This window comes from Pseudorasbora parva, chromosome 12 (assembly GCF_024679245.1).
Source record: "Pseudorasbora parva isolate DD20220531a chromosome 12, ASM2467924v1, whole genome shotgun sequence".
In the NCBI taxonomy this organism is placed as follows: domain Eukaryota; kingdom Metazoa; phylum Chordata; class Actinopteri; order Cypriniformes; family Gobionidae; genus Pseudorasbora; species Pseudorasbora parva.
In genome coordinates this window covers 21,887,532-21,913,291 of record NC_090183.1, presented here as the reverse complement: position 1 = coordinate 21,913,291, position 25,760 = coordinate 21,887,532, and the positions used below count along the sequence as shown (strand labels likewise).

General features: G+C 46.7%; 1 protein-coding gene across 1 annotated transcript; it reads right to left on the bottom strand.

Moving 5' to 3' along the window:
• Window positions 1-17,754: 17,754 nt before the first annotated feature.
• Window positions 17,755-22,708, bottom strand: LOC137094159 (uncharacterized). Its single transcript, XM_067459488.1, has 2 exons — window positions 21,334-22,708; window positions 17,755-18,017 (listed from the first exon to the last, which is right to left on the bottom strand). The coding sequence occupies exons 1-2, from the start codon at window positions 22,453-22,455 to the stop codon at window positions 18,015-18,017; spliced, it is 1,125 nt and encodes a 374-aa protein (XP_067315589.1). The 5' UTR covers window positions 22,456-22,708; the 3' UTR covers window positions 17,755-18,014.
• Window positions 22,709-25,760: the final 3,052 nt, after the last annotated feature.

The following is a 25,760-nucleotide window of genomic DNA, read 5'->3' as shown; positions in this document are numbered from 1 at the left end:
GATATCGCTACAACCAACCAGAGCAACGAAGGTGAAGCAGAGCTCGTTGACAGATAAAACTTTCGCCGTATCCGGCAAAACTCAGAACACATCTTCCCTTCTTAAGAATAACTTCAGTGCCGTTCTTTGTTATTTTCTTAGAGAAAAGCTTAATTCCAAGTCTTCCAGAGTCGCGGTCAAAACTGATTCGAAAGACCGCCGTTCGCCAGTTTCTGTGTTTACAAGAAGCACCCAAGCGCAACTCGGACGTCATTATGTTAAGCCCCGCCCATTGACTTTATACACGATGTGATTGGCCCGACCAGAGTTTGGCATTTACAGCTCAGAAGTGTATTGAGAGTTGCTAGACGACACCCGCGGCAAATTAGATTTGCTGTCGCTAGGGTGCATCTAGATTTCTAGGCTAGTTAGGTTGCAACATGTGCAAAAAGTCAATTTGTGAAATTTCCCCACTTCTAAATATTCTATGGTCAGCTGTTAGTGGTATTATAACAACAGAACAGAAACTCCACCACAAAGTGATAGGTCACGTAAAATCACAAAGTAGGGTAAGCGTATACTGAAAAGCACAGTGCGCAGAAGTCGCCAACTTTCTGCACAGTCAATAGCTTCAGATCTTCAAACTGTGTGTGCCTGCAGGGTCGGGAATGCCTGGTGCAAATCATGCTGCCACTGGACTTTAGAGCAGAGGAGATGTGTTCTCTGGCGTGACGAATCATGCTTCTCTGTCTGGCAATCCGACTGACAAGTCTGGGTTAGCCAGTTGCCAGGAGAACGGTACTTGTCTGACTGCCTTTGTGCCATGTGTAAAGTTTGATGGATGGGGGATTATGGTCTGGGGTTGTTTTTCAGGGGTTGGGCTTAGTTCCACTGAACGGAACGGTAAAACTTTATAATAATTTTCAATTGTAAGTCATTTATAAGTGGTTTGTTAATGATGAACTATTCATTTACAAAACATTCATAAATAATTATCAAGTGATATGCTAACATTTTATGGAACTTTTGTAAATTTCGTTACAATCAATCAATCAAGTGACAAGTAACTTACACATGATTAGTAAATGATTAACTAATCATTTATGAAACATGACTATGTATTAATAAATGATTAATGAGTGATATGTTATTTATTTTACATAATATTTAGTATTCAGTTATAAGTAATTTACAATTGATTAGTTAATGATGAACTAATAATTTAAAATACATGACTATGCATTTCATAAATGTTAATACATTTTTACTTTGTGTTTTGTAGATTCAGTTATACATTATTTGCAAGTTATTAGATAATGATAAACTAATAATTTACAAATCATGACTATACATTCATAAATGATTAAGTAATATTCTAACAATTTGTAAGTTATCTTTAAAAAAAAAATAGCATATAAAAAAATCAAACAGATCCTTAGTAAATGGTTATGTTACTAAATAATATATTACCAATCACTGAAATGTCAGTGTACCATTATCTCAATAAACAACTGTTAATCATGAACAAATGATGATGATCAAACCATTAAATAATTAATATAATTTATTGATGCATCTTTAAAGTTGTAAGCCAGTCTGTTAAAACCCACAAAAAATGCATTTATGCTAAAGCTACTTCTTTTTTTTCTTTCTTTTTTTTAGCTATAAATTACTATTTGTCAAATTAATAAACATTTTAAAATGTCTTAAATTAAGGGGATTGCAGTGCCTTAACTGAAATCCTTTCACTCAACAGTGCAGACTTGTGTTGTGTGTGGGATAGTGATAATGTGAACTGGTTTTACTCTCCACTGAAGCTCACATCAGGTTTATGTTAAAGACTCCATGTGTGTCAGAGAAGACAACTGTCTATACCCTCACCAGTCAGCATTTATATTAAAGTACACACTACAAATTGCTCAACATCTGTTACAGATGATGATGTAAACGCATTAATAAATCATTTAAAAAAGCTTTATCACCGATTACAAATGATGTATACGAGGTATTTAAAGCGCTAAATGTTTTACACATAATTTATAGATCTTTCTTACCCGTTCCAAATTATCTGTATATGTATACAAGGCATTTACAATGCTGTCTGCATCCCCTAATCTAAAGTGTAGACTATTCATCAGTTTTGCACATCATTCGTAGATCTTTCTCACCCGCGTCCCGATTGCTACAACAAATGTACACGTGAAAATTGAATGCTATTCCTCACCTTTTGCAATAGAAATGTGCAAAAAGGTAATTTATCTAATTACTATAAGCATTTAACTCCTATTTGTCACATAACCCAATCCCTTCCATAAACCTACCCGTTTGTGTATTATTTAAAGGTCCCGTTCTTCACGTCTTTTCCAAGCTTTGATTATGTTTACAGTGTGCAATATAGCATGAGTTCATGTTTCGCGTGTAAAAAAACAGTATTTTTCACACAATTTACTTATCTGTACAGCGCTGTTTTCTCTGTCCTAAAAACGGCCTGATGATTTCCTTGTTCTATGAAGTCCCTCCTTCAGAAACACTTAACGAGTTCTGATTGGGCCAGCACTTCCCGTGTTGTGATTGGACAGCAGCTTAGCGCACTTTGCCTGGAAAGGTCCCGCCTCTTACCATAACGGTGGGATGCAAGTGCTGAATGCGCGCTCTTCTCCACGTGGGAGAGCAACAAGACCACGCCCCCTTTTGTCAGGGAACTCAGAAATAGGAGGACTCAAATGCTGAGATGATCGTGAGGAAAAAAAGTTTATTAGGGAACTGAAGGACAGAACCTAAGCAGTCTCAGTGTGACAGAACAAAAGCTGGGTTCTCTCTGACGGTGGTTCCCGTGTGCCCAGCACAAACATAAGCAAGCTTGCAAGAAGAGGAGGCAGGTCGTAGCACCAAAAGACAAGTCCTGGCTCAGCAAGTAACTCAATCTTGCTACTAACTCCTCTTCTTAAGGTTTCTGAACACAAAAGTCAGCAGGTAATAACAGAACACATACACAGGAACACAGAACATGAGACGTTCACACGACATAGCATATGATCAACTGACAACAAGAGGTAGACACAGCTGGGTATATAAAGGGTAGAGGGAACGAGTGACAGGTGTGGGAGATCAGCTCGTGATCAGCTCATTATCCAATCACGAGCTGCAGAGAAATGACAGGACAGGACAAACAACAGGAAGAGCCAGTGTCACACCCTGAACCTGTGACACCTTTTTTGCGTGTTCTTGTGGGCGGAGGGTTAGTCAACAAACGGTTCTAGTGACGTCATTACATCCCTGCACTTCCTGCCGTAGTCCAAACCGACCATTCGCTGTAGGCTTTGAAAGGGAACTTCTGTTAAATAAAATATCTTGCTTGGTATTGAACTTTGAGCTTTATAATTTTACAGGTATTATTTATGCTCTAACAGCAACATTACACACTAACTAAAGTTTAAAAGATGGAATCACAAAGAACGGGACCTTTAAAAAAAACAAAAAAAAAAAAACAGGCAGATCAAAAATCACAAGCAGATACAACTGCAGGAACAATTGTGTTCCGAGGACAAGCGTTTGGTTTGTGTGAGGAAAATCCCCAAATGCGACCAGCAGTGTCAAGTCCATCCACCGATTATAAACAAATTTCAAAATTTGCCTGCAAGAAACAGCTTTGACAGCATTGGGTGTCGTGTGTCTCGTGACCAATTGCGTCATTATGTCAGCTTTAATTGTAAAATGTCATTGGCTCTCATGTGTCATGTGACCGATTGCGTAATTATGTCAGTTTTAATTGTAAAATACCATTGGCCCTTCGTGTGTCATGTGACCGATTGCGTAATTATGTCAGTTTTAATTGTAAAATGCCATTGGCCCTTCGTGTGTCATGTGACTGATTGCATCAAGAATCGGGTATATTATTTGAATGAGAAAAATGAGAAATATGCGTTGAAGGGATCGTTATTTCAACGATTAAAACATTAAAGCGGGGGTGAAATGCTGTTTCATGTATACTGAGCTTTTTACACTGTTAAAGCCTTGGATTCCCATCCTAAACATGGACAAAGTTTCAAAAAATAAGTTGGACGTTTGATGGAGTATTTCTGTGTCAAAAATACTCCTTCCGGTTTCTCACGGAGAGTTTTTTTCGAGTGTGAGTCCACTTGACATCAACAGGTTGGAATGTCCTTGTATGGGCGGTACGGGCTCTTCTCCTAGAAGGGTGCGCGTGCGAGCAAATGCACGGCGCCCATAAGCACTGCTCTCACTGCTGTCTCAGGACTTCACCAAATCAACAACATCACCAAAGAAGTGTGTTTTTGATGGAGTGGTGACGATAAAGGTTCACGATCGTGCTTTGGAAGCAGGTGGTGAGTAAAACTTCTTCAAATGTCTACACTCTAATGCTGGGTTGTTTAAACCCAATATTGGGTCAAATATTGACTAACCCAGCAATTGGGTTGTTTTAACCCAGCGATTGGGTTGTTTTAACCCTGTGGTTGGGTTAAATCTTTGCTTAAGACAACCAAATCGCTGGGTTAAAACAACCCAACTGCTGGGTTAGTCCATATTTGATCCAACATTGGGTTGTTTTTTACACAGAATTTTTTAGAGTGTATGTTGTTAGTTATCGGCGCGTGAGTAAACATAAGTAAACAACACGAACGTATAGTTAATTTATCAATGAAGCATGCGATGTAACTTATGGCTTATGTGTTTAAATACATTTCTTTAGCTGACCACTATAGGTGTCTGTTTGTTTATTGTAAAACCACCCCAAACATAAACCTAGGGGACATTCACACAAAGCACATTCAAATGCACTACTCCATTGTTCCCTTTCGAGAGGTTCCTCGTATTGCGTATGGGAAAAACTCCTTTTCTTGAGAATATGAAGCAAAACTTTATTAATAATGGTATCTATGTTAAGCGCAGTGCAGCTGCACGGCAATAGCCCGGCGCGAGGAACGCTCTGATTGGCCGGGTTGCGGCAAATGCATGAACCTATGGTGAGGCAGCTGAGAGGAACCAACCAATGGGGGCGCTCCAGAGAGACCGCCGAAAAAGGGGATTATATTAGCATACAGGAGGCTATACAAGACCCTGATTCCATAGGTCTCAGATTTTATCTCCTTCATCAACACCATCGCTAACCTCCGGAATCAAGCAAACCGCTGTCGAAAAGCAACCAGCGGAACATCACTGCAGCCCTGAGGACGGCGGATTCCCACCGGGTCTCTGCCTTCAGGCACCTGCATTCCAGCTGCACCATCCGGTGTTAAATATCCTTTATTCTGTGTGTCTATGTTGTGTTGTGCGCGCGTGTGTGTGTGTGTGTGTGTGTGTATTGCTGTTGCAACGCCACTTCAAAGAACTTCAGGCTTGTTATATGCAAAGATTCTCTCCCTCTTCCGAATAAGCCCCGCGGAAAGACGGAGCACTCCTCACTCTCCCTCTTCTCTCGTTCCATCGCGCTGTAGAAGCGCTGCGGACAGACAATGTTAGAGGACATGAGCAATCTCAAGCCGATCACTCTCTCCACTCTGCTGCCACCGCGGCTCCTTTCCTCCACCGCCGCCGTAGAATTTTCTTTCCTCTTCTCTCGTTCCGTTGCGCTAAGAAGCGCCGCGGACAGAGAATACTAGAGTAAATAAACAAACTCGAGCCAAAGCTCTTGTCACTATGCTGCCGCCGTGCTGGAGAAGCACCGCAGACAGACAGAGTTTTTCCTCACTCTTCCTCTTCTCTCGTTCAGTCGTGCTAAGAAGCGCCGCGGACAGAGAATACTAGAGTTGTCACGGTTCATCAGTCCGTCGTCTCTCTCACTGTGTGTTGTGTGGTGGTGTTGGGGGCGTGGTTTCTGATTATTGCCTGAGCACTATCACCTGCTGCACTCATCACCGCTGCCTTTATATACGTGGCACTAACTGCACACATTGTCAGATCGTTTCAGGCTCTGTGGTCCCTGGTGTGTGCTGTTCTCTCCCGGGAGATCGTCTCTGTTCCGGATTCCTGGATTCCCGCGGCACTTCAGCCCACTGCTTCCCCTGCGTCACGAGCCCCTGACCAGCTCACCGCCTTCACCGTTTTCTGGACCTGCCTGATTGTCCTGTATCCTGCCTGCCCGTTCTGAGTCTCTATGGTCTTCGGACTTTATGTTCTTCGTGCAGTTCTGTCAATAAATGAGTTATCGCATTTGGATCTTTCAGTCTCTTTCTAGTCCGTGACAGAACGATCTGACCACAAAATGGATCCAGCGAGAGTTGCAGGACTGCAGGAGTATCTCGCTAACAGTAACCAGAGGATGGATCGCCAGGATGAACAGGTGACAGCGACCACCCAGGCGGTACAGGCTCTCGTGGCGCAGGTGTCCGAGCTCTCCACCCAGCTTCAACAACTCAGACAACCCGCTGCGCCAGCCCCACCGACGGTTCCCCAGAACCCAGTCAACATCGGCGGCCAGCACGAGCCCCGCATCCGCACGCCGGAACGCTACGCAGGCGAGCCTAATCTGTGTAGATCCTTTTTAACCAGATGCTCACTGTTTTTCTCATTACAGCCTATGACATTCGCCACTGAGAATTCCAGAGTGGCATTGGTTCTCAATCTGCTGGCGGGCCGTGCTGCGCTGTGGGGAACGGCGGTTTGGGAGAACCAACATCCATGCTGCTCCTCGTTCCAAGCACTCTCGGAGGAGATGAGACGGGTCTTCGATCGTGCCATAGTGGGCCGCGAGCCGGCCCAAAGACTGGCGGAGCTTCGCCAAGGCAATCGACCCGTCTCCGATTACATCATCGAGTTCCGGACTTTAACAGCAGAGTGCAAATGGAACGAGGAGGCGCAGTGGGATTATTTCCTGCATGGGCTGGCTGACCGTGTCCAACGGGAGATTTTCACACTGGAACTACCCACTAATCTTAACGGACTCATGGAGTTGGCTGTGCGAGTGGACTCACGCCTAGAGTACCGTGACCAACGTTTTCAGACAAGGAGATTATCAGAGTACCGGGAGTTTCTGGCCAATGACACGGTCAGCCCACCCATCGATCACGAGCCCATGCAGGTGGGGAGAGCTCGGCTTTCCCGGGAGGAGAGAGAACGCCGGAAGACGGGAGGTTTGTGTCTTTATTGTGGCGCGGCGGGGCATTTCCTCAACCAGTGTCCGTTAAAAGAGCGAGCCCGACAGTAGAACGGGGGTTACTGTCGGGTGGAGCTGCGTTGGGGAAATCCTCGTCCGTGACTCTCCTGCCGGGTAGGTTGCAGTGGGCCATCGGATCCCATCACTGCCAGGCGTTGGTGGACTCCGGGGCAGAGGGTAGTTTTTTGGACCGCCACCTCGCTTCACAGCTCCAGATCCCCCTCACCTCCCTCCCCAACCCCATTGCTGTGCACGCCCTTAACGGACAGACTCTTCCCACCATCACACACACCACTGACACCCTCACTCTGATCATATCGGGCAATCACACAGAGACTATCAAATTTTTCATCACGGACTCCCCCCTCATCCCCATTGTCCTCGGTCATCCCTGGTTGCTGAAGCACAATCCCAGGGTTGACTGGGGACACAATTCAGTAATTGGTTGGAGTAATCAGTGCCATGCCTCTTGTCTTGTTTCTGCTCGTTCGTCTGTGTCTTGTTCTGTGTTTCAGGAGGAGACGACGGATTTATCTAACGTGCCTGCGGAGTACCTCGACCTGAAGGAGGTGTTCAGTAAGTCCCGGGCTGCTTCTCTCCCTCCCCACCGTCCCTATGACTGTGCTATAGACTTACTGCCAGGCAAGTCTCCGCCCAAAGGCAAGTTATACTCTCTTTCTTTACCTGAGAGGGAGGCCATGGAGAAATACATTTCTGATTCTCTAGCCTCCGAGTTCATCCGCCCCTCTTCTTCTCCAGCGGGGGCGGGGTTCTTTTTCGTGAGTAAGAAGGATGGTTCTCTGCGACCTTGTATTGATTACCGGGGGTTGAACAACATCACGGTAAAGAATACTTATCCTTTGCCGTTGATGTCTTCAGCCTTCGAGAGGTTACAGGGAGCATCCGTATTCACGAAATTGGACTTACGTAATGCTTATCATTTGGTGCGCATAAGAGAGGGGGATGAGTGGAAGACGGCATTTAATACCCCTAGGGGCCATTTTGAATATTTGGTTATGCCCTTCGGGCTTTCCAACTCCCCCGCAGTCTTCCAGGCACTAGTCAATGACGTGTTGGGAGACATGGTCGATCAGTTTCTGTATGTCTACCTGGATGACATATTGATTTTTTCTTCGTCTCTCCAGGAGCATGTCCAACACGTCAGACTAGTGCTTCAGAGGTTGCTAGAGAATGGGCTTTTTGTCAAGGCGGAGAAATGCGCGTTCCATGCACAGTCTGTTCCTTTCCTTTTATATCGTCTCATCCGAGGGAATGCGCATGGATCCTGACAAAGTTAAGGCTGTGATAGATTGGCCAAGTCCAGATTCTCGTAAGGCCCTACAGAGGTTTCTGGGATTCGCCAATTTCTATCGGCGTTTTATTCGCAACTTCAGCCAACTAGCCGCGCCTCTGACAGCGTTGACCTCCTCCAGAACTGTCTTCAGGTGGTCTGGTGCAGCCGAGGTTGCATTTTCCAAACTTAAGAGCTGCTTTGTTTCGGCTCCCATTCTGGTGACCCCTGATCCATCTAGACAGTTCGTGGTGGAGGTTGATGCGTCAGAGACGGGGGTAGGTGCAGTTCTTTCCCAGCGCTCTTCCTCGGATGACAAGATGCACCCGTGCGCATTTTTTTCTCATCGTTTATCCCCAGCCGAACGCAATTACGACATTGGTAACAGAGAATTGTTGGCAGTCAAACTTGCATTGGAGGAATGGCGTCATTGGTTAGAGGGGTCAGAGGTACCTTTTATCGTATGGACCGATCATAAGAATCTTGAGTACATCAGATCTGCTAAAAGACTCAACTCTAGGCAGGCTCGGTGGGCCCTTTTTTTCGGACGCTTCAATTTTTCTCTATCGTACCGCCTGGGTTCCAAAAACATCAAACCCGATGCTTTGTCGCGCGTTTTTGACCGCTCCGAACGCCCGTCTACTCCCGAGTGTATTTTACCTGAGAGACTGGTTGTCTCCACACTCATATGGGAGGTCGAGTCGAGGGTCAAGTCGGCCCTAGAAGGGGTAACGCCTCCGCCCGGCGGGCCACCGAGTCGGTTATTTGTGCCAGAGGGAGTTCGGTCCGACGTTATACGATGGGGTCATTGTTCCAATGTAGCTTGCCATCCAGGGGTAAATAGAACTAAATTTTTGGTCAAGCAACGATTCTGGTGGCCTCGCATGGCTCGCGACATCCGGGAATTTGTTTTGGCCTGTTCAGTCTGCGCCATTGGTAAGACTTCTAATCGCCCTCCCGATGGGTTACTCCAACCGCTGTCAGTTCCTTCGAGACCCTGGTCCCACATCGCACTAGATTTCATCACCGCCCTCCCGCCCTCACAGGGCAAGACGGTTGTTTTAACCGTCGTGGACCGGTTCTCGAAAATGGTTCATTTTATTCCTTTAGCCAACTTACCTTCGGCTAAGGAGACAGCGGTAGCTGTCGTTGACCACGTCTTTCGTTTACATGGCCTTCCGATAGACGTGGTTTCCGACAGGGGGCCCCAATTTATTTCTAAATTTTGGCGCGAATTCTGCAAATTACTGGGGGCGACGGTTAGTCTGTCTTCAGGGTTTCACCCCCAGAGTAATGGTCAGACTGAGCGGGCCAACCAAGATCTTGAGAGAGGGTTGCGATGTTTAGCCTCCAAGAATCCTTCGTCCTGGAGCCAGCAAATCTCTTGGATTGAGTACGCCCATAATTCGTTACCAGTGTCGGGTACGGGCCTCTCGCCATTTGAGTGTAGCCTAGGGCACCAGCCACCACTCTTTCCCAGTCTGGAGTCCGAAGTCGCGGTCCCCTCCGCCCACGCATTCGTCCAGAGGTGTCGCCACACTTGGAGTAGAGCCCGCGAGACTCTGCTCCAGGTGCGTGCGCGCACCAAGGCCCAAGCCGATCGCCACCGGTCTAAGCCTCCCGTCTACGTCGTGGGTCAAAAAGTGTGGCTTTCATCCAGAAACATTCCTCTCCGCTCCGTGAGTAAAACTGGCCCCCAAATTTATTGGCCCGTTTCCTGTCACCAAAATTCTTAGTCCGGTGACAGTACGCCTTACTACCTCCTGCGTACGGGAGGATACACCCCGTGTTTCATATTTCCAAATTAAAGCCCGTGTTTTACTCCCACATTAATCCGCCAGCCCCGGTTCCTCCCCCGCCGCGTCTCGTAGATGGGGAACCAACCTATACGGTAAATCGTATCCTGGACTCGAGACGGAGGGGACGCGGATTCCAGTACTTGGTGGACTGGGAAGGTTACGGTCCGGAGGAGAGGAGTTGGGTTCCCGCTAGGGACATACTGGATCACTCCCTTATTGATGATTACAATCGACAGGTAGGTCCTCCTGGGAGCTCCAGGAGGCGCTCCTAGGGGGAGGGGTACTGTCACGGTTCATCAATCCGTCGTCTCTCTCACTGTGTGTTGTGTGGTGGTGTTGGGGGCGTGGTTTCTGATTATTGCCTGAGCACTATCACCTGCTGCACTCATCACCGCTGCCTTTATATACGTGGCACTGACTGCACACATTGTCAGATCGTTTCAGGCTCTGTGGTCCCTGGTGTGTGCTGTTCTCTCCCGGGAGATCGTCTCTGTTCCGGATTCCTGGATTCCCGCGGCACTTCAGCCCACTGCTTCCCCTGCGTCACGAGCCCCTGAGCAGCTCACCGCCTTCACCGTTTTCTGGACCTGCCTGATTGTCCTGTATCCTGCCTGCCCGTTCTGAGTCTCTATGGTCTTCGGACTTTATGTTCTTCATGCAGTTCTGTCAATAAATTAGTTAACGCATTTGGATCTTTCAGTCTCTTTCTAGTCCGTGACAAGAGTAAATAAACAAACTCAAGCCGAAGTTCTCGTCACTCTGCTGCCGTGCTGTAGAAGCACCGCGGACAGACAGAGTTTTTCCTCACTTTTCCTCTCTCGTTCAGTTGCACTAAGAAGTGCCGCGGACAGACTTTTCCTCACTCTTCCTCTTCTCCCGTTCAGTCGCGCTAAGAACTGCCATGGACAGAGAATACTAAAGTATATAAACAAACTCAAACAGAAGCTCTTGTCACTCTGCCGCCGCCATGCTGAAGAAGCGCAGCGGACAGAGAATACTAGAGTAAGTTAGACGAGCGAACTGGGGGTGTTGGATATGTCAAAGGGCGGCTTACGTCACGTCCGTTTCTCACTGCAGCACGCGCTTACTGCCAAGGAAGTTGTAATGGCTGCCTTGTCATAATAGCGTGCGACCTTTCCACAGCACGCGTTCGCTGACTAGAGATCTTACGTCATAGCACGCGCTCACTGTCAGAGCATAACGGCGTCGGAATATGGCTGCCAAGCTAAGCCTATTTCACTCTATCACTTCTTCCAGTCCCCTCTATTCAGGCGGCTGGAGAGGTTTTGACACTGTGGACAATGTGTCCACTACACAGTGTGCACCCCTACATAAGCACTGTTAATTCAGCCCCACAAAATCACAAATAAATCCCGCTGCGGCCGGATTATATGGACATGGACTTCCTTATATTCTTCCAGTTCCCTTGGTTCAGGTGACTGAAGATGTAAATATTGCAGTCAACTAGCCTGTGGTCAAACACGCCTGTCTGCACACACGTTTTAAGTCTAGACTAGAGCATAACGGCATTGTAGAATGGCTTCCATACCACCCGAACTTCCTTACATTTTCCCAGTTCCCTTAGTTAAGTGACTGGAGATGATTGAATATTGCAGTCAACTAGCCTGTGTCAAAGATGCTCGTCTGCACACTAATGCTGTGTGCGTTTACCCCTGTGGACTCACTCACTGGCTTGCGCCGTGGGAATTCTACGTAGGTTGCGCCCACTACACAGTGCGCGCCACTGCACATTATTTACAACAACACACAAAAGAGCTTTTTCTATCAAGTAAATGTGCCCACTTTACAGTCTGCACTTCTGCACCCAAGCACTTTTCACAAAGCGCACTCGCTCGCGACACGAGCACTATAAATGTGAGGCGTGCGCCCACTGCAAAGCCTGCGCCGCCAAAACTTAAACACTATCCCCACAGTGTTACAAGCTCAGTGTTACAGCACAAGCAACGGGGTTAACAGGCCCCTATTAATAAGCGGCCCTCCCTTGAATCTAATTCAACCCCTGGCTTCACGAGCCCAGGCCTGGCAGGCGTATTCCTGGTATATCAAATCGGGTGTTGGACATATAAAACTGTAGCGTTACTGTAGTTCGGTTCTTGGGAGAAAGGAAGAAGGCGGGGTCGGCTGGACTGGGACTCGGGTTTTTATTCAAACTCTCAATAACAAACATAACAGGCGCACGTGGGCGCATCAAACAGAAGCAGCTGCTCCAAAGTGTTAATCAGTCAATCTCTGCTTTCACGATCACTCTTCACAGCCAGCACACAGTCTCAGTCCCAGTCCAAAACTCTCTCTGTCTCGTCTCTCTCTGTCGTGGCTTTTAAGCCGTCTCTCCACGGCAATTACTGCAATCAGACACAGGTGTTATTCATTTGCACTTGACCCACTTACGCCCCGCTCGGCTCCGCATTCTCTCTCCCTCTGCCGATCCCGCAAAACCACGCCTCCCCCGCCACAGTTACTAGCTACAGTTTTGCTCGCAGACCCCCGTGATTCAAGCCGTGGTCGAGCCCTCAGTGAGAAGCAGTGTCAGTCACATGTTTCTCGCTGAAGTGTTAAAACTGTCGCGACAAATTCCTCGTCCCGAAAATGGATGGCGGTCTCAGGCCCATTTTTCAGACATCTGAACAAAGCATTTAGACATGATCGTTCAAGATGCTGACAGTGAAACAAATCCTCGCGCACATTCGCCCTGAGGATTGGTTTTTCACAATAGACCTGAAAAATGCACACTTTCACGTTCAGATAGCCCCCCCACTACAGGCCATTCTTGAGATTCGCCTTCGAGGGGCAGGCTTATCAGTAGAGTTTCTTTTCTGGGCACTGTCTTAGACTCAAGACACATGAACGAGTGGCTTACGTCATAAGAACCACCACGTCTTGGTAACGTACATAAAATCGCCAGGGCGGCCGAGATCAGACTCTTCACCGCATAGCTAAGCATCTCCTTTATGGGCAGAGCACAATCTGATCTCCCTAAGGGCGGCTCATGTGCCAGGTAATCTGAATCGGGGTCCGGACATGTTATCCAGAGGACCCATTCCCCCAGGGGAATGGTCTCTTCACCCGCAAACGAATCAGCTAGCATAACACTCGCTGCGCAATATTTTTCTGCAAACGCAGGGACGCCCTGGCCCACGTTTGGCCCAGACTCCCTCTATATGCTCCCTCCAATCGCGATGCTGCTGCAAACCATCAAAAAGATCAGGGAGACAGTATCCACAGTGCTTTTAATAGCCCCACTTTGGAAGAACCGCACATGGTTCTCCGAACTGATTCAGCTGTCAGAGACAGCCCCATAGCCCATTCCTCTGAGGAAATACCTCCTCACACTGGCGAAAGGGAAGATATGGCATCCCAGTCCCGAGTTGTTGGCCCTCCACGTATGGCCCATCAACGGGTATCCGGAAACCTCTCTGACAAGTTATGAACACTATTTCGGAAGCTATCAGGCAGCTCTGCTTTGAAGTGGTAATTGGTTTTCAAATCAGTGTGCTGCGCGAAACATCGATGCACACTCATGCGAAGTAGCGGAACTGCTCACTTTTCTCCAAGAGCTAATGGACGCCAAGAGGGTCATTACCCCTCCACGCTCAAAGTTTATGTCTCCGCAATAGCAGCTAACCACGCTCCGATCGCAGCACATTCACTAGGGAAAAGTGATCTTATTGCACGTTTTCTTAAAGGGGCCAGGAGATTAAACCCGCCTCGCCCTTCCTCAGTCCCTATTTGGGACCTTGCCGTGGTTTTTGAAGCCGTGAAGGGTCCCCCTTCCTAACTACTTCAGACCACGAGCTTGAAGCACTTATCACTCAAAACCTGGCCTTGGTCATGTGGCACTTCCATGGAAGAAATCTGTGCGGCAGCAGGCTGGGTCTCTCCGCCCACTTTTATCAGATTCTACAATTTGGAGGTCCCAGCTTTTACAAGCAGTGCTTTTCTCCGTCTAAGGGCTCTATCTGCAGATCTATTATTTTATGATATGCAATTTTTGCTGAGTTCAGCAATTTTTGCTGAGATTGTATATCACTCTTCCATCATTTATGGGCGCATAGTCATGTTTCATAAATGATTAGTTAATCATTTACTAATTACTTGTAACGGAATATACAAAACATAGATAAAATGTTAACATATCACTTGATAATCATTTATGAATGTTTTGTAAATTATAAGTTCATTATTAACAAACCACTTATAAATGACTTACAACTGAATGTTATTATAAAGTGTTACCAAAGGGGCTCTTAATGCTTCAGCATACCAATATGTTTTGGACAATTTCATGCTCTCAACTTTGTGGGAACAGTTTGGGGATGGCCTCTTCCTGTTCCAAAATGACTGCAAACCAGTGCACAAAGCAAGGTCCATAAAGACACGGATGAGCGAGTTTGGTGTGGAGGAACTTGACTGGCCTGCACAGAGTCCTGACCTCAACACGATAGAACACCTTTAGGATGAATTACAGCAGAGAATGTGAGCCGGGTCTTCTCATCCAACATCAATGCCTGACCTCACAAATTTATTTTGTCATAAACACACTCCTAAAACGTGTGGAAAGCCTTTCCAGAAGAGTTGTTTACGTGTTTACGACTTCAAGTCACTTCTGCAGAGCAAGATGGAGGTGTACCATCATTAACTGCATAAAATACAGCAAGTTTTTTAAACTTTTTAAAGAAAATTAAAAACATCTTGCTTCAAGTATGTTTTACTTTGTTTTAGGTTTTATCTTATTTTATATATATAATATATAAAATATATATAAGATATATAATCAAATGATGAAGCCACTCTAAATCGTATCATTATTGTATTCTATTACATAGCTCTTTTTTATATATATAAAAATGTGACAATATCACTGCTAATAAGTATTATAGTATTCTGCCACGTTTCTAGTCGACATGCCCCCAAGCTTATGCTGCTTTCACAGGCTATCGGAATTATTTTAGTTTATAAATATTAGTTTACTAGTTAAAAAAATGGACATGAATGTGGCATCCTCTCAAGTCAAAATTTGAATGTGATAAGCTCATAATTACAAGTTCAGAAGTCGGAAGTATGGAATTTCCGATAATATGTGAAGGCAGCATTAAAGAAAGTCTGAGCTTCCTACTTGTAAATACAAGTATGTGCAAGTGGCATGCATATTCAAAAGTGCATTTAAATGTGCATTCAAATCATAAATACGATCTTAAACGCACCAATATACTTATTTGTTAGACCCTACCATTTCATAGACTATGAGTTCCCAGTTATTAACATCATAATCTTTTTCTCCCCCCCCCCCCCCCCCCCGTTTTAAACAAAATAAAGTACATTTATAACATACTTTTGTGTTATATAGGGTATATAAGGGTATAAGAGGGTTAAAAAGTGCATTTTACTTTATTCTCTTAACCATTAGATGGCACAAACATTTTCTTAACCTCATTTAAAGTTGATTCTGTGCTAAAAAAAAATTAAATGTTTTAAAATGTTGAATATTTATGTAAATGTGAATTGAACAAAATATTTACTATATATTGAGGCGAAGGTCTTGTTAATGTTTTTCAGTTTTGTTCAAGGTAATTAAAGAAACTTTTTTTCAGTTACGGAAGAAAATGGTATTTGGGGTAAACATTATAATAAATATGGCTGACTTTTCCTTTTGATGACATGGTTGGAATAAGGTGGTAAATATCATAGGCCTATATTAAGTTTTACCTCTGTGGATGCCATCACCATATTTATTATGAAACCATTATTAAAAAATATATAAAATTAATTATATAATTTGGTGATCCAATCACAAGTGGTCAGCCAAGAAACATTACCGTTTACACCTGGTGTTAACATGGATTTTAATGGCATCTCATCCTGTGACCTCTTGCTTTCAGATTTCATTTCAAGTGCTTCCATATATTTGTGTCTCTGAAAGTTATACACCCCCCCCCCCCAACACCTACCCCAACCACACTCTAGATTGTGTGTATTTTTATCTATTTATTTTATTATCTATTCAAATTTTTAATAGATTTTAATTTTAATAGAAATACTAGCCTTTTAAATCTATTATTAGTTTAATGCTTCCTCTGTTTTCATTAGCACCTCTTCTGCTCTTGGCCCACCATTGCAGCAGTAATTGATAATTAAAGAGCAATAACTCAGCAGTCAGTGCAATCTCTCAGCAGGAGCTGCCCACCCCCAGCACACACACGTGCCAGCATGTGCCGAAACAGCACACATTATCACTACACACACACTGACAACTGACATACATATATACAAAAAATAACTGTTGTGTGTGATGGCTGGATTATGACTACACTGTATAGCATTAAATATCATGCATATATGAAACGTATGATAAAATACATATATTGATCACATATTGGTTTTTTTATGTTTTATAGGAATTTTCCATAGACATAATGATTTTTATACTGTCCAAACATATTCTATTCCTTAGCCCTATGCCTCTATATCCTACCAATCACATAAAACCAAAAAGTGAGGACATGGTTTTTGGATATTGCCATCTTTGTGGAGACATTTTGTCCCCATGATGTAGGGTGTACCTGAACCATGCATGTATGCACACATATTTGGCTCACTATCTTTGTGGGGACTCTTAATAGACATAATTGTTTTTATACTGTAAAAACTGTATATATCCACTTACACTAACTCTACCCCTAAAGCTAGTCATCTGTTTACCTATGATTTATAAGCTTGTTTCCCCAAGGGGACCTCAATTTAGGTCTCCACGGTGAGTCTGTGTGCATTCAGGTTGAATTCCCCACTGGGATTAGAACGAACACACACACACGCGCACACACACACACACGCGCACACACACACACACGCGCACACACACACACACACACACGCGCACACACACACACACACACACACACACACACACACACACACACACACACACACACACACACACACCTCAATCATTGGTCTTTCAGGTATCCTCTCCAAGTACATAATGGCCAGGCAGGGGCTGGCAGTGTAATAGATGTAATTTTGGGATATAGCACATCCCGGGTGAAAGGGGATTTAATGTTTCATCTTAGAAGCGATTTGGAGAAATGTTACCCCCACAAGAGACTCTTAATGCTTCTCTTAGATGATCACCTCCCTGTCTGAGTGCGTTTACAATTCAGGTTCCTTGTTGGATATCTACAAACGCAGGAGGTGTCTTTAAACATTGGTGGTAAGGAATCTAGGCTGACAAAGGGTAAATGTTCATATTATTGTTCAGATCAGGGAAACAACACAAAGCTATCGATCGATCGATCGATCGATCGATCTATCTATCTATCTATCTATCTATCTATCTATCTATCTATCTATCTATCTATCTATCTATCTATCTATCTATCTATCTATCTATCTATCTATCTATCTATCTACAGTCCCTGACAAAAGTCTTGTCGCTTATCTATTTTGTAGAAATACCTGATATTAACCTGACTTTTAATTAATCAATTGGTGTTAGAAATAGCTCATATGAAAAGCTAAATACCCTCCCAAATGATGTTTAATGCACTGTGTAGCAAAGTTCGATATGATAAGGAAGGAAGAGGACAAGGGGTCGGCTGGACGGTTGATGCTGTATCTTTATTAAACTCAATATCTTTGCCAACACACACTGTGGTGTGGTATCTCAATGAACAACGATCGCTCAGTCACTTCCGGGTCGGCACTTCCGGCTTCCGGTAACTCAGTCTCTGTAAGGGGGGGTTTGGCATCAACCGTCCGGGCTCTCTCTCTCCTCGATCTCCGGTTCCACTGATGTTTTATCCCCTCTCCGCGCTCATTACTAGAACAAGAGACAGGTGTTATTAATCTGCTTCCAACCCACTCACGTACCGCTTGTCCCGCGGCTCTCTCTCCCGCTGCAGACCTCGCTGAACCACGCCCCCCTTGCCACATACCCCCACCGCCCGACTCAGGCCGGGGAGCCGTCCGGCCTGCAGCCCCCCCCCCCCCCCCCCATTCCTGGAGAGGAAGTCGGCCACAGCCATCTGAGCACCCGGCCTGTGGACCACCTGGAACTTAAAAGGCTGAAGAGCTAGATACCAACGAGTGATCCGCGCGTTGGTATCCTTCATGCGGTGGAGCCATTGGAGAGGAGCGTGGTCCGAACAGAGGGTGAACTCCCGCCCCAGAAGGTAGTAGCGGAGGGTGAGAACGGCCCACCTGATGGCAAGGCACTCTTTTTCGATGGTGCTGTACTTAGCCTCTCTCTTCGAGAGCTTACGGCTAATGTACAGCACCGGCCGCTCCCCCCCCTCCACCTCCTGGGCCAGGACTGCGCCCAGCCCCCTGTCCGACGCGTCAGTCTGCAACAGAAAAGGGAGAGAAAAGTCAGGGGAGTGTAACAGCGGCCCGCCACATAGAGCAGCCTTAACTCGGGTGAAGGCCTGCTGGCACGGCTCCGTCCATTGGACCGTATCTGGTAGCCCCTTTTTAGTAAGGTCAGTCAGAGGGCTGGTGAGGTCCGAATAATTTGGAATAAACCGTCTATAATATCCCGCCAGCCCCAAGAACTGCCTTACCTCCTTTTTGGTCTTGGGCCTCGGACAGGTTGCAATTGCGGCGGTCTTATCAATTTGGGGACGCACCTGCCCATGACCCAAGTGGAAGCCCAGATACCTTACCTCCACCCGCCCAATTGCACACTTCTTCGGGTTGGCCGTGAGCCCCGCTCCCCTCAACGACCTCAAGACCGCCCGGACATGCTGCATATGCCGCTGCCAATCGTGACTGTAAATCACGATATCGTCCAGATAGGCAGCAGCATATGCGGCATGGGGACGCAAAATCCTGTCCATGAGTCGCTGAAAGGTAGCGGGTGCCCCGAACAAGCCGAAGGGAAGCGTGACGAATTGGTGCAATCCGAACGGCGTGGTGAAGGCCGTCTTTTCTTTGGACAATGGAGACAAGGGGATCTGCCAATAGCCCTTCGTTAAGTCCAATGTCGAATAAAATCGAGCCGTGCCCAGCCGATCAAGCAACTCGTCAACCCGCGGCATTGGATACGCGTCGAATTTCGACACTGCGTTCACCTTGCGGTAGTCCACACAGAACCTGACCGAGCCGTCGGTTTTAGGAACTAAAACGATCGGGCTCGCCCAGTCACTGTTGGACTCCTCTATTACTCCCATATCGAGCATTGCCCCTAATTCTTCCTGAACTACTTTTTTCTTGTGTTCAGGTAAGCGATACGGCCGGCTGCGAACTACCACGCCCGGCTCGGTCTCGATATGGTGCTGAATTAAGTCGGTACGTCCCGGTAGGGGCGAGAACACGTCGGCGAATTCCGCCTGTAGCTTTGAGAGATCAGTGAGTTGGGACGGTGAGAGGTGATCTCCCCCAGGGGCCAATGCGACCGATTGTGCTTTGATGCTCGCTTCTGGCCCGAGATCATCCTCTCCCCCGATCACCGTCGCCAACAACACTGATTCCACCTCATTCCATTTTTTCAGGAGGTTGAGGTGATAAATTTGCCGTGCCCCGTTCCTATCGGACCGTATCACTTCATAATCGAGGTCTCCCACCTGTCGTGCGACCTCAAACGGCCCCTGCCACTTCGACATTAATTTAGAGCTCGATGTAGGGAGTAATACGAGCACTTTCTCTCCCGGTGTAAATTTGCGTAGTCTCGTACCCCTGTTATACGACCGGCTTTGGCGGTCCTGGGCTTGCAACAAATTCTCCCTAGATAGCCGCCCCAAGGTGTGGAGTTTTGTTCGCAAGTCCAGCACATATTGAATTTCGTTTTTGGCCAAAGAAGGTCCCTCCTCCCAAGTCTCTCGTAGGACGTCCAGCACCCCCCGGGGCTGTCGTCCGTAGAGAAGCTCGAAGGGGGAAAACCCCGTGGAGGCTTGTGGGACCTCCCGCACAGCGAATAAGAGGGGTTCTAACCACCGATCCCAATTTTTGGCGTCTTCCTGTACGAATTTACGGATCATGGATTTAAGAGTGCGATTAAATCGTTCGACCAAGCCGTCTGTTTGTGGGTGATAGACGCTTGTCCGAATCGATTTGATGCCCAATAACCCGTATAATTCGCTTAGCGTGCGTGACATAAACGCCGTGCCTTGATCAGTGAGGATTTCCTTCGGAATCCCCACTCGGGAGATTAAACGAAACAGTGCGTCCGCAACACTCTTCGCCGAGATGTTGCGGAGAGCCACTGCTTCCGGATATCGCGTTGCGTAGTCCACGATAACTAGCGCAAAACGATGTCCGCGTGCGGATCGCTCTAATGGCCCGATGAGGTCCATCGCAATTCTCTCGAAGGGGACCTGCATTAATGGAAGGGGGCGCAATGGCGCTTTTGGGGAGGCCAGTGGATTCACCAACTGACATTCAGGACAAGACGCGCACCACCTGCGCACATTGTCGTGAATGCCTGGCCAAAAAAATCGGGTCATTAAACGATTCAGCGTGGCCGCCTGTCCCAGGTGGCCCGCCATTGGGTTAGAATGAGCCGCCTGGAAAAGCATTTCCCGGCGGCTCTTTGGTACTAACAACTGGGTTGTATCTACCTTTGTCTGAGCGTCTTGGGTCACTCGATACAACCTGTCCTTAATTATGGCAAAATAAGGATACGTGACGGGCAGGGCGGGTTGAAGGGACTGACCGTCGATAGTGCGGACCTGTTGGAAAGCATGTTTTAGGGTATCGTCCTGAGACTGCTCCAGAGGAAAGTCATCGCGGTCCGAGAGAATCAGTCTCTCGACCCCGCTCGGTTCCTCTGAAGCCGTTTCCGAGGGCCCCGTATCAGTCTCGCCAACCTGCACCCGCACCGCCCCGTTCCTAGCCTGGCTCCCCCAAGCGGCATCCGCGCATATCGACCCCAATAACGCCGGAAAGGCGGGCCAATTCGTCCCCAGAATTAGCGGATGCCGGAGGTGGGGACTAACCGCCACCTCAACACTATGATTTTCTCCCCTGAACTGAATCGTGACTGGTACAAGCGGATATTCCACCACATCCCCGTGCACACACCGCACCTTAACCATGCGGCTTGTATCCAATGCCCCAGGCTGCATCAGGCTTTGATGGATCGAGGTTTGGTTACATCCTGAATCCACCAAGGCCTGATATGTACCCCCCTTGATACTCACAGGAACTTGGTACTCTCCTGCTTGATCAGGGGTGGTCCGCTGGACGTCCGGGACCCGGATCATTGTCCCGATATCCATCATTGGACATCGGTCCACAAAATGGTCCGGGTCACCGCACCGCCAGCAGGCCAGCCCAGGCCTGCCCGCCGCCCCTGCGGCGGGGAGTGGGTTGGAATATGAGCGCGGAGGGGGGGTGGAACCGGAACCGATATCCCCGCCCGACCCCAGCAGCCCCGCCCCCCTGGGCGGGGCCCTCGAACTCCCGTATTGCCCTGGGCCCATTCCACCCCGACCTCTGGGGGGAATACGAGGGGGCCCTGGAGGGCGGGACCTAGGGAGAGGGACAGGAGGAGAAGGAGAGACAGAGGGGGGAGAGAAAGAGGGAGAAGTTAAACGGGGTTCGCCGACCCCTGGGCACGCCACCAGATGGTCCTCCGCCAGGTTGATGGCCGTCGTCAGCGACGTGGGCCGGTGGCACTGGACCCACTCGGCGGTCTTCTTGGGAAGCCGAGCGATGAACTGTTCCAGTACCACCAGATCGACGATGTGGTCCACGTCGCTTCCACCGGCCAATAGCCATTTGCGGCAGGCGTCCCGGAGCTGGTGGGCCATCGCGAAGGGCCGGCCGGTCTCCCCCCACTCAAGCGAGCGGAAACGCTGACGGTGTTGTTCGGGGGTCCGACCGACCCGCTGAATGATGGCCCTCTTCAGATCGTCATAATCCAGGAGGTTCGCCACCGGCAGTTGTTGGGCGGCCGCCTGGGCTTCTCCGCTGAGCAATGGAATAAGGCGCACCGGCCACTGTGCCCGGGGCCACCCGCAGGCCTCCGCCGCTTTCTGAAAAAGGTCTATGAAGGCCTCGGGATCGTCCTGTGGCCCCATCTTGTGTAGGGGCACGTGGACCGGTGCGCTGGCGAGCCCGGCGGCTTCGGTGTGAACCTCCCGGTCTATCCAGCTCCGGAACCTCTCGCGGTCCTCTTGCTGGCCGCGGACGATGGCCTCGAATCGACGCTCCTGGTCCGCCCGCAGCTCCAGCATGGCCTGATGTTGATTCTGGTGGAGGGCCGCGAGAGAGGTGATAATGTCCGCAAACGGCGTGGCGGAGGGCGTTGGAGTAGTCATGGCGGCGGCGCGGTCCTACTTCCTTCCCGGGTTTCGGCACCACTGTAGCAAAGTTCGATATGATAAGGAAGGAAGAGGACAAGGGGTCGGCTGGACGGTTGATGCTGTATCTTTATTAAACTCAATATCTTTGCCAACACACACTGTGGTGTGGTATCTCAATGAACAACGATCGCTCAGTCACTTCCGGGTCGGCACTTCCGGCTTCCGGTAACTCAGTCTCTGTAAGGGGGGGTTTGGCATCAACCGTCCGGGCTCTCTCTCTCCTCGATCTCCGGTTCCACTGATGTTTTATCCCCTCTCCGCGCTCATTACTAGAACAAGAGACAGGTGTTATTAATCTGCTTCCAACCCACTCACGTACCGCTTGTCCCGCGGCTCTCTCTCCCGCTGCAGACCTCGCTGAACCACGCCCCCCTTGCCACACACTGAAATAAATAATTTTCACAGAAGAAATATTTATCATTTAATCAAGACAGAAAGGTCAAATTTTGGCAAGACAAAAGTTTTGTCGCCTATACAGAAATGTAACAAATTTACTGCAAATACAAAAATATGTCAGCAAATTAAGTTGTGGCGCTGTGAGATCCAAATTTAATATCTTGTATAACTTCCATGAGCTTGAAGGACTGCATCCATGCGGTTTGGCAAGGATTCATACAATTTATTAATGAAGTCATCAGGAATAGCTAAGAAAGCAGTCTTGCATGCCTCCCAGAGTTCATCAATATTCTTTGGTTTCGTCTTCCATGCGTCCTCTTTCATCCTACCCCACATATGCTCAATGATGTTCATGTCTGGTGACTGGGCTGGCCAATCCGGGAGCATCTTGATCTTCTTCGCCTTGAGGAACATGTGGAGATGGAAGTATGCGATGGAGCACCGTCCTGCTGCAGAATTTGGCCTCTTTTATGGTTGGGAAAATAAGAGGTAGCTAAGATTTCTTGGTATTTTAGACTATTGATGTTCCCTTCCATCCTGCAGATCTCTCGCACACCCCCATACTGGATGTAACCCCAGACCATGATTTTTCCGCCACCAAACTTCACTGTTTTCCGGGTGAATCTCGGATCCATTCTGGCTTCAGTAGGTCTCCTGCAATATTTGCGGCGACTGTGGTGTAATTCAACTGAAGATTCATCTGAAAATCCACCTTCTGCCACTTTTCCAGCGTCCCATCCTTTTAGCAGGCTGTGGGCCTTGGCAAATGCCACACGGTTTTTCAATTGTATTTTGTTTAGTGCTGGCTTCTGGGCACTAATTCGACCATGGAGGCCATTTTGAGACAGAATCCGACAAACTGTTCTGGTTGACACAGGGACTTCAGGTGACCAGGTCTCGTGGAGCTCTGCTGCAGTGGAAAATGGGTTGGCCTTGGATTTTCGTGCCAACAAACGGTCCTCTCGAGCAGTTGTCTTGCGGGGTCTGTCTGACCTGGGCTTGTCAAAAACGTCAAAAATCTATCTATCTATCTATCTATCTATCTATCTATCTATCTATCTATCTATCTGTCTGTCTGTCTGTCTGTCTGTCTGTCTGTCTGTCTGTCTGTCTGTCTGTCTGTCTGTCTGTCTGTCTGTCTGTCTGTCTGTCTGTCTGTCTATCTATCTATCTATCTATCTAATCTATCTAGACTGTCTTGAAGATCAATATTAATTAATGTAACCATGATTCACAGATACTTTTAATGGTTTCTTCAATTAATTAAAATATTTACTACAAGCTTTCTGTAAAGCCCACAAAATGGTATGTTAAATAAAAAATGCAGTAAAAGTACAACAAAGCAAGAGTTTTTATATTATTATTATTATTATTATTGCATTAAGGGGTTCTGAAATTATCAAAAGCTGTTCCATTGTGGTCGGTGGTAACTGTAGTAGTGCTTCTTCCTGAAATAATTTATAGTTTTATGTTAGTATACCCATGCGTTATAGTTTAAAAATAAAAAGTTATCATCAGAGAGGCTATGATAATATATATATATATATATATATATATATATATATATATATATATATATATATATATATATATATATATATATATATATATATATATATATATATATATATATATATATATACAGTATTGTTCAAAATAATAGCAGTACAATGTGACTAACCAGAATAATCAAGGTTTTTCGTATATTTTTTTATTGCTACGTGGCAAACAAGTTACCAGTAGGTTCAGTAGATTCTCAGAAAACAAATGAGACCCAGCATTCATGATATGCACGCTCTTAAGGCTGTGCAATTGGGCAATTAGTTGAATTAGTTGAAAGGGGCGTGTTCAAAAAAATAGCAGAGTGGCATTCAATCACTGAGGTCATCAATTTTGTGAAGAAACAAGTGTGAATCAGGTGGCCCCTATTTAAGGATGAAGCCAACACTTGTTGAACATGCATTTGAAAGCTGAGGAAAATGGGTCGTTTAAGACATTGTTCAGAAGAACAGCGTACTTTGATTAAAAAGTTGATTAGAGAGGGGAAAACCTATAAAGAGGTGCAAAAAATGATAGGCTGTTCAGCTAAAATGATCCCCAATGCCTTAAAATGGAGAGCAAAACCAGAGAGACGTGGAAGAAAACGGAAGACAACCATCAAAATGGATAGAAGAATAACCAGAATGGCAAAGGCTCAGCCAATGATCACCTCCAGGATGATCAAAGACAGTCTGGAGTTACCTGTAAGTACTGTGACAGTTAGAAGACGTCTGTGTGAAGCTAATCTATTTTCAAGAATCCCCTGCAAAGTCCCTCTGTTAAAAAAAAGGCATGTGCAGAAGAGGTTACAATTTGCCAAAGAACACATCAACTCAAAAAAGAGAAATGGAGGAACATTTTGTGGACTGATGAGAGTAAAATTGTTCTTTTTGGGTCCAAGGGCCACAGGCAGTTTGTGAGATGACCCCCAAACTCTGAATTCAAGCCACAGTACACAGTGAAGACAGTGAAGCATGGATGTGCAAGCATCATGATATGGGCATGTTTCTCCTACTATGGTGTTGGGCCTATTTATCGCATACCAGGGATCATGGATCAGTTTGCATATGTTAAAATACTTGAAGAGGTCATGTTGCCCTATGCTGAAGAGGACATGCCCTTGAAATGGTTGTTTCAACAAGACAATGACCCAAAACACACTAGTAAACGGGCAAAGTCTTGGTTCCAAACCAACAAAATTAATGTTATGGAGTGGCCAGCCCAATCTCCAGACCTTAATCCAATTGAGAACTTGTGGGGTGATATCAAAAATGCTGTTTCTGAAGCAAAACCAAGAAATGTGAATGAATTGTGGAATGTTGTTA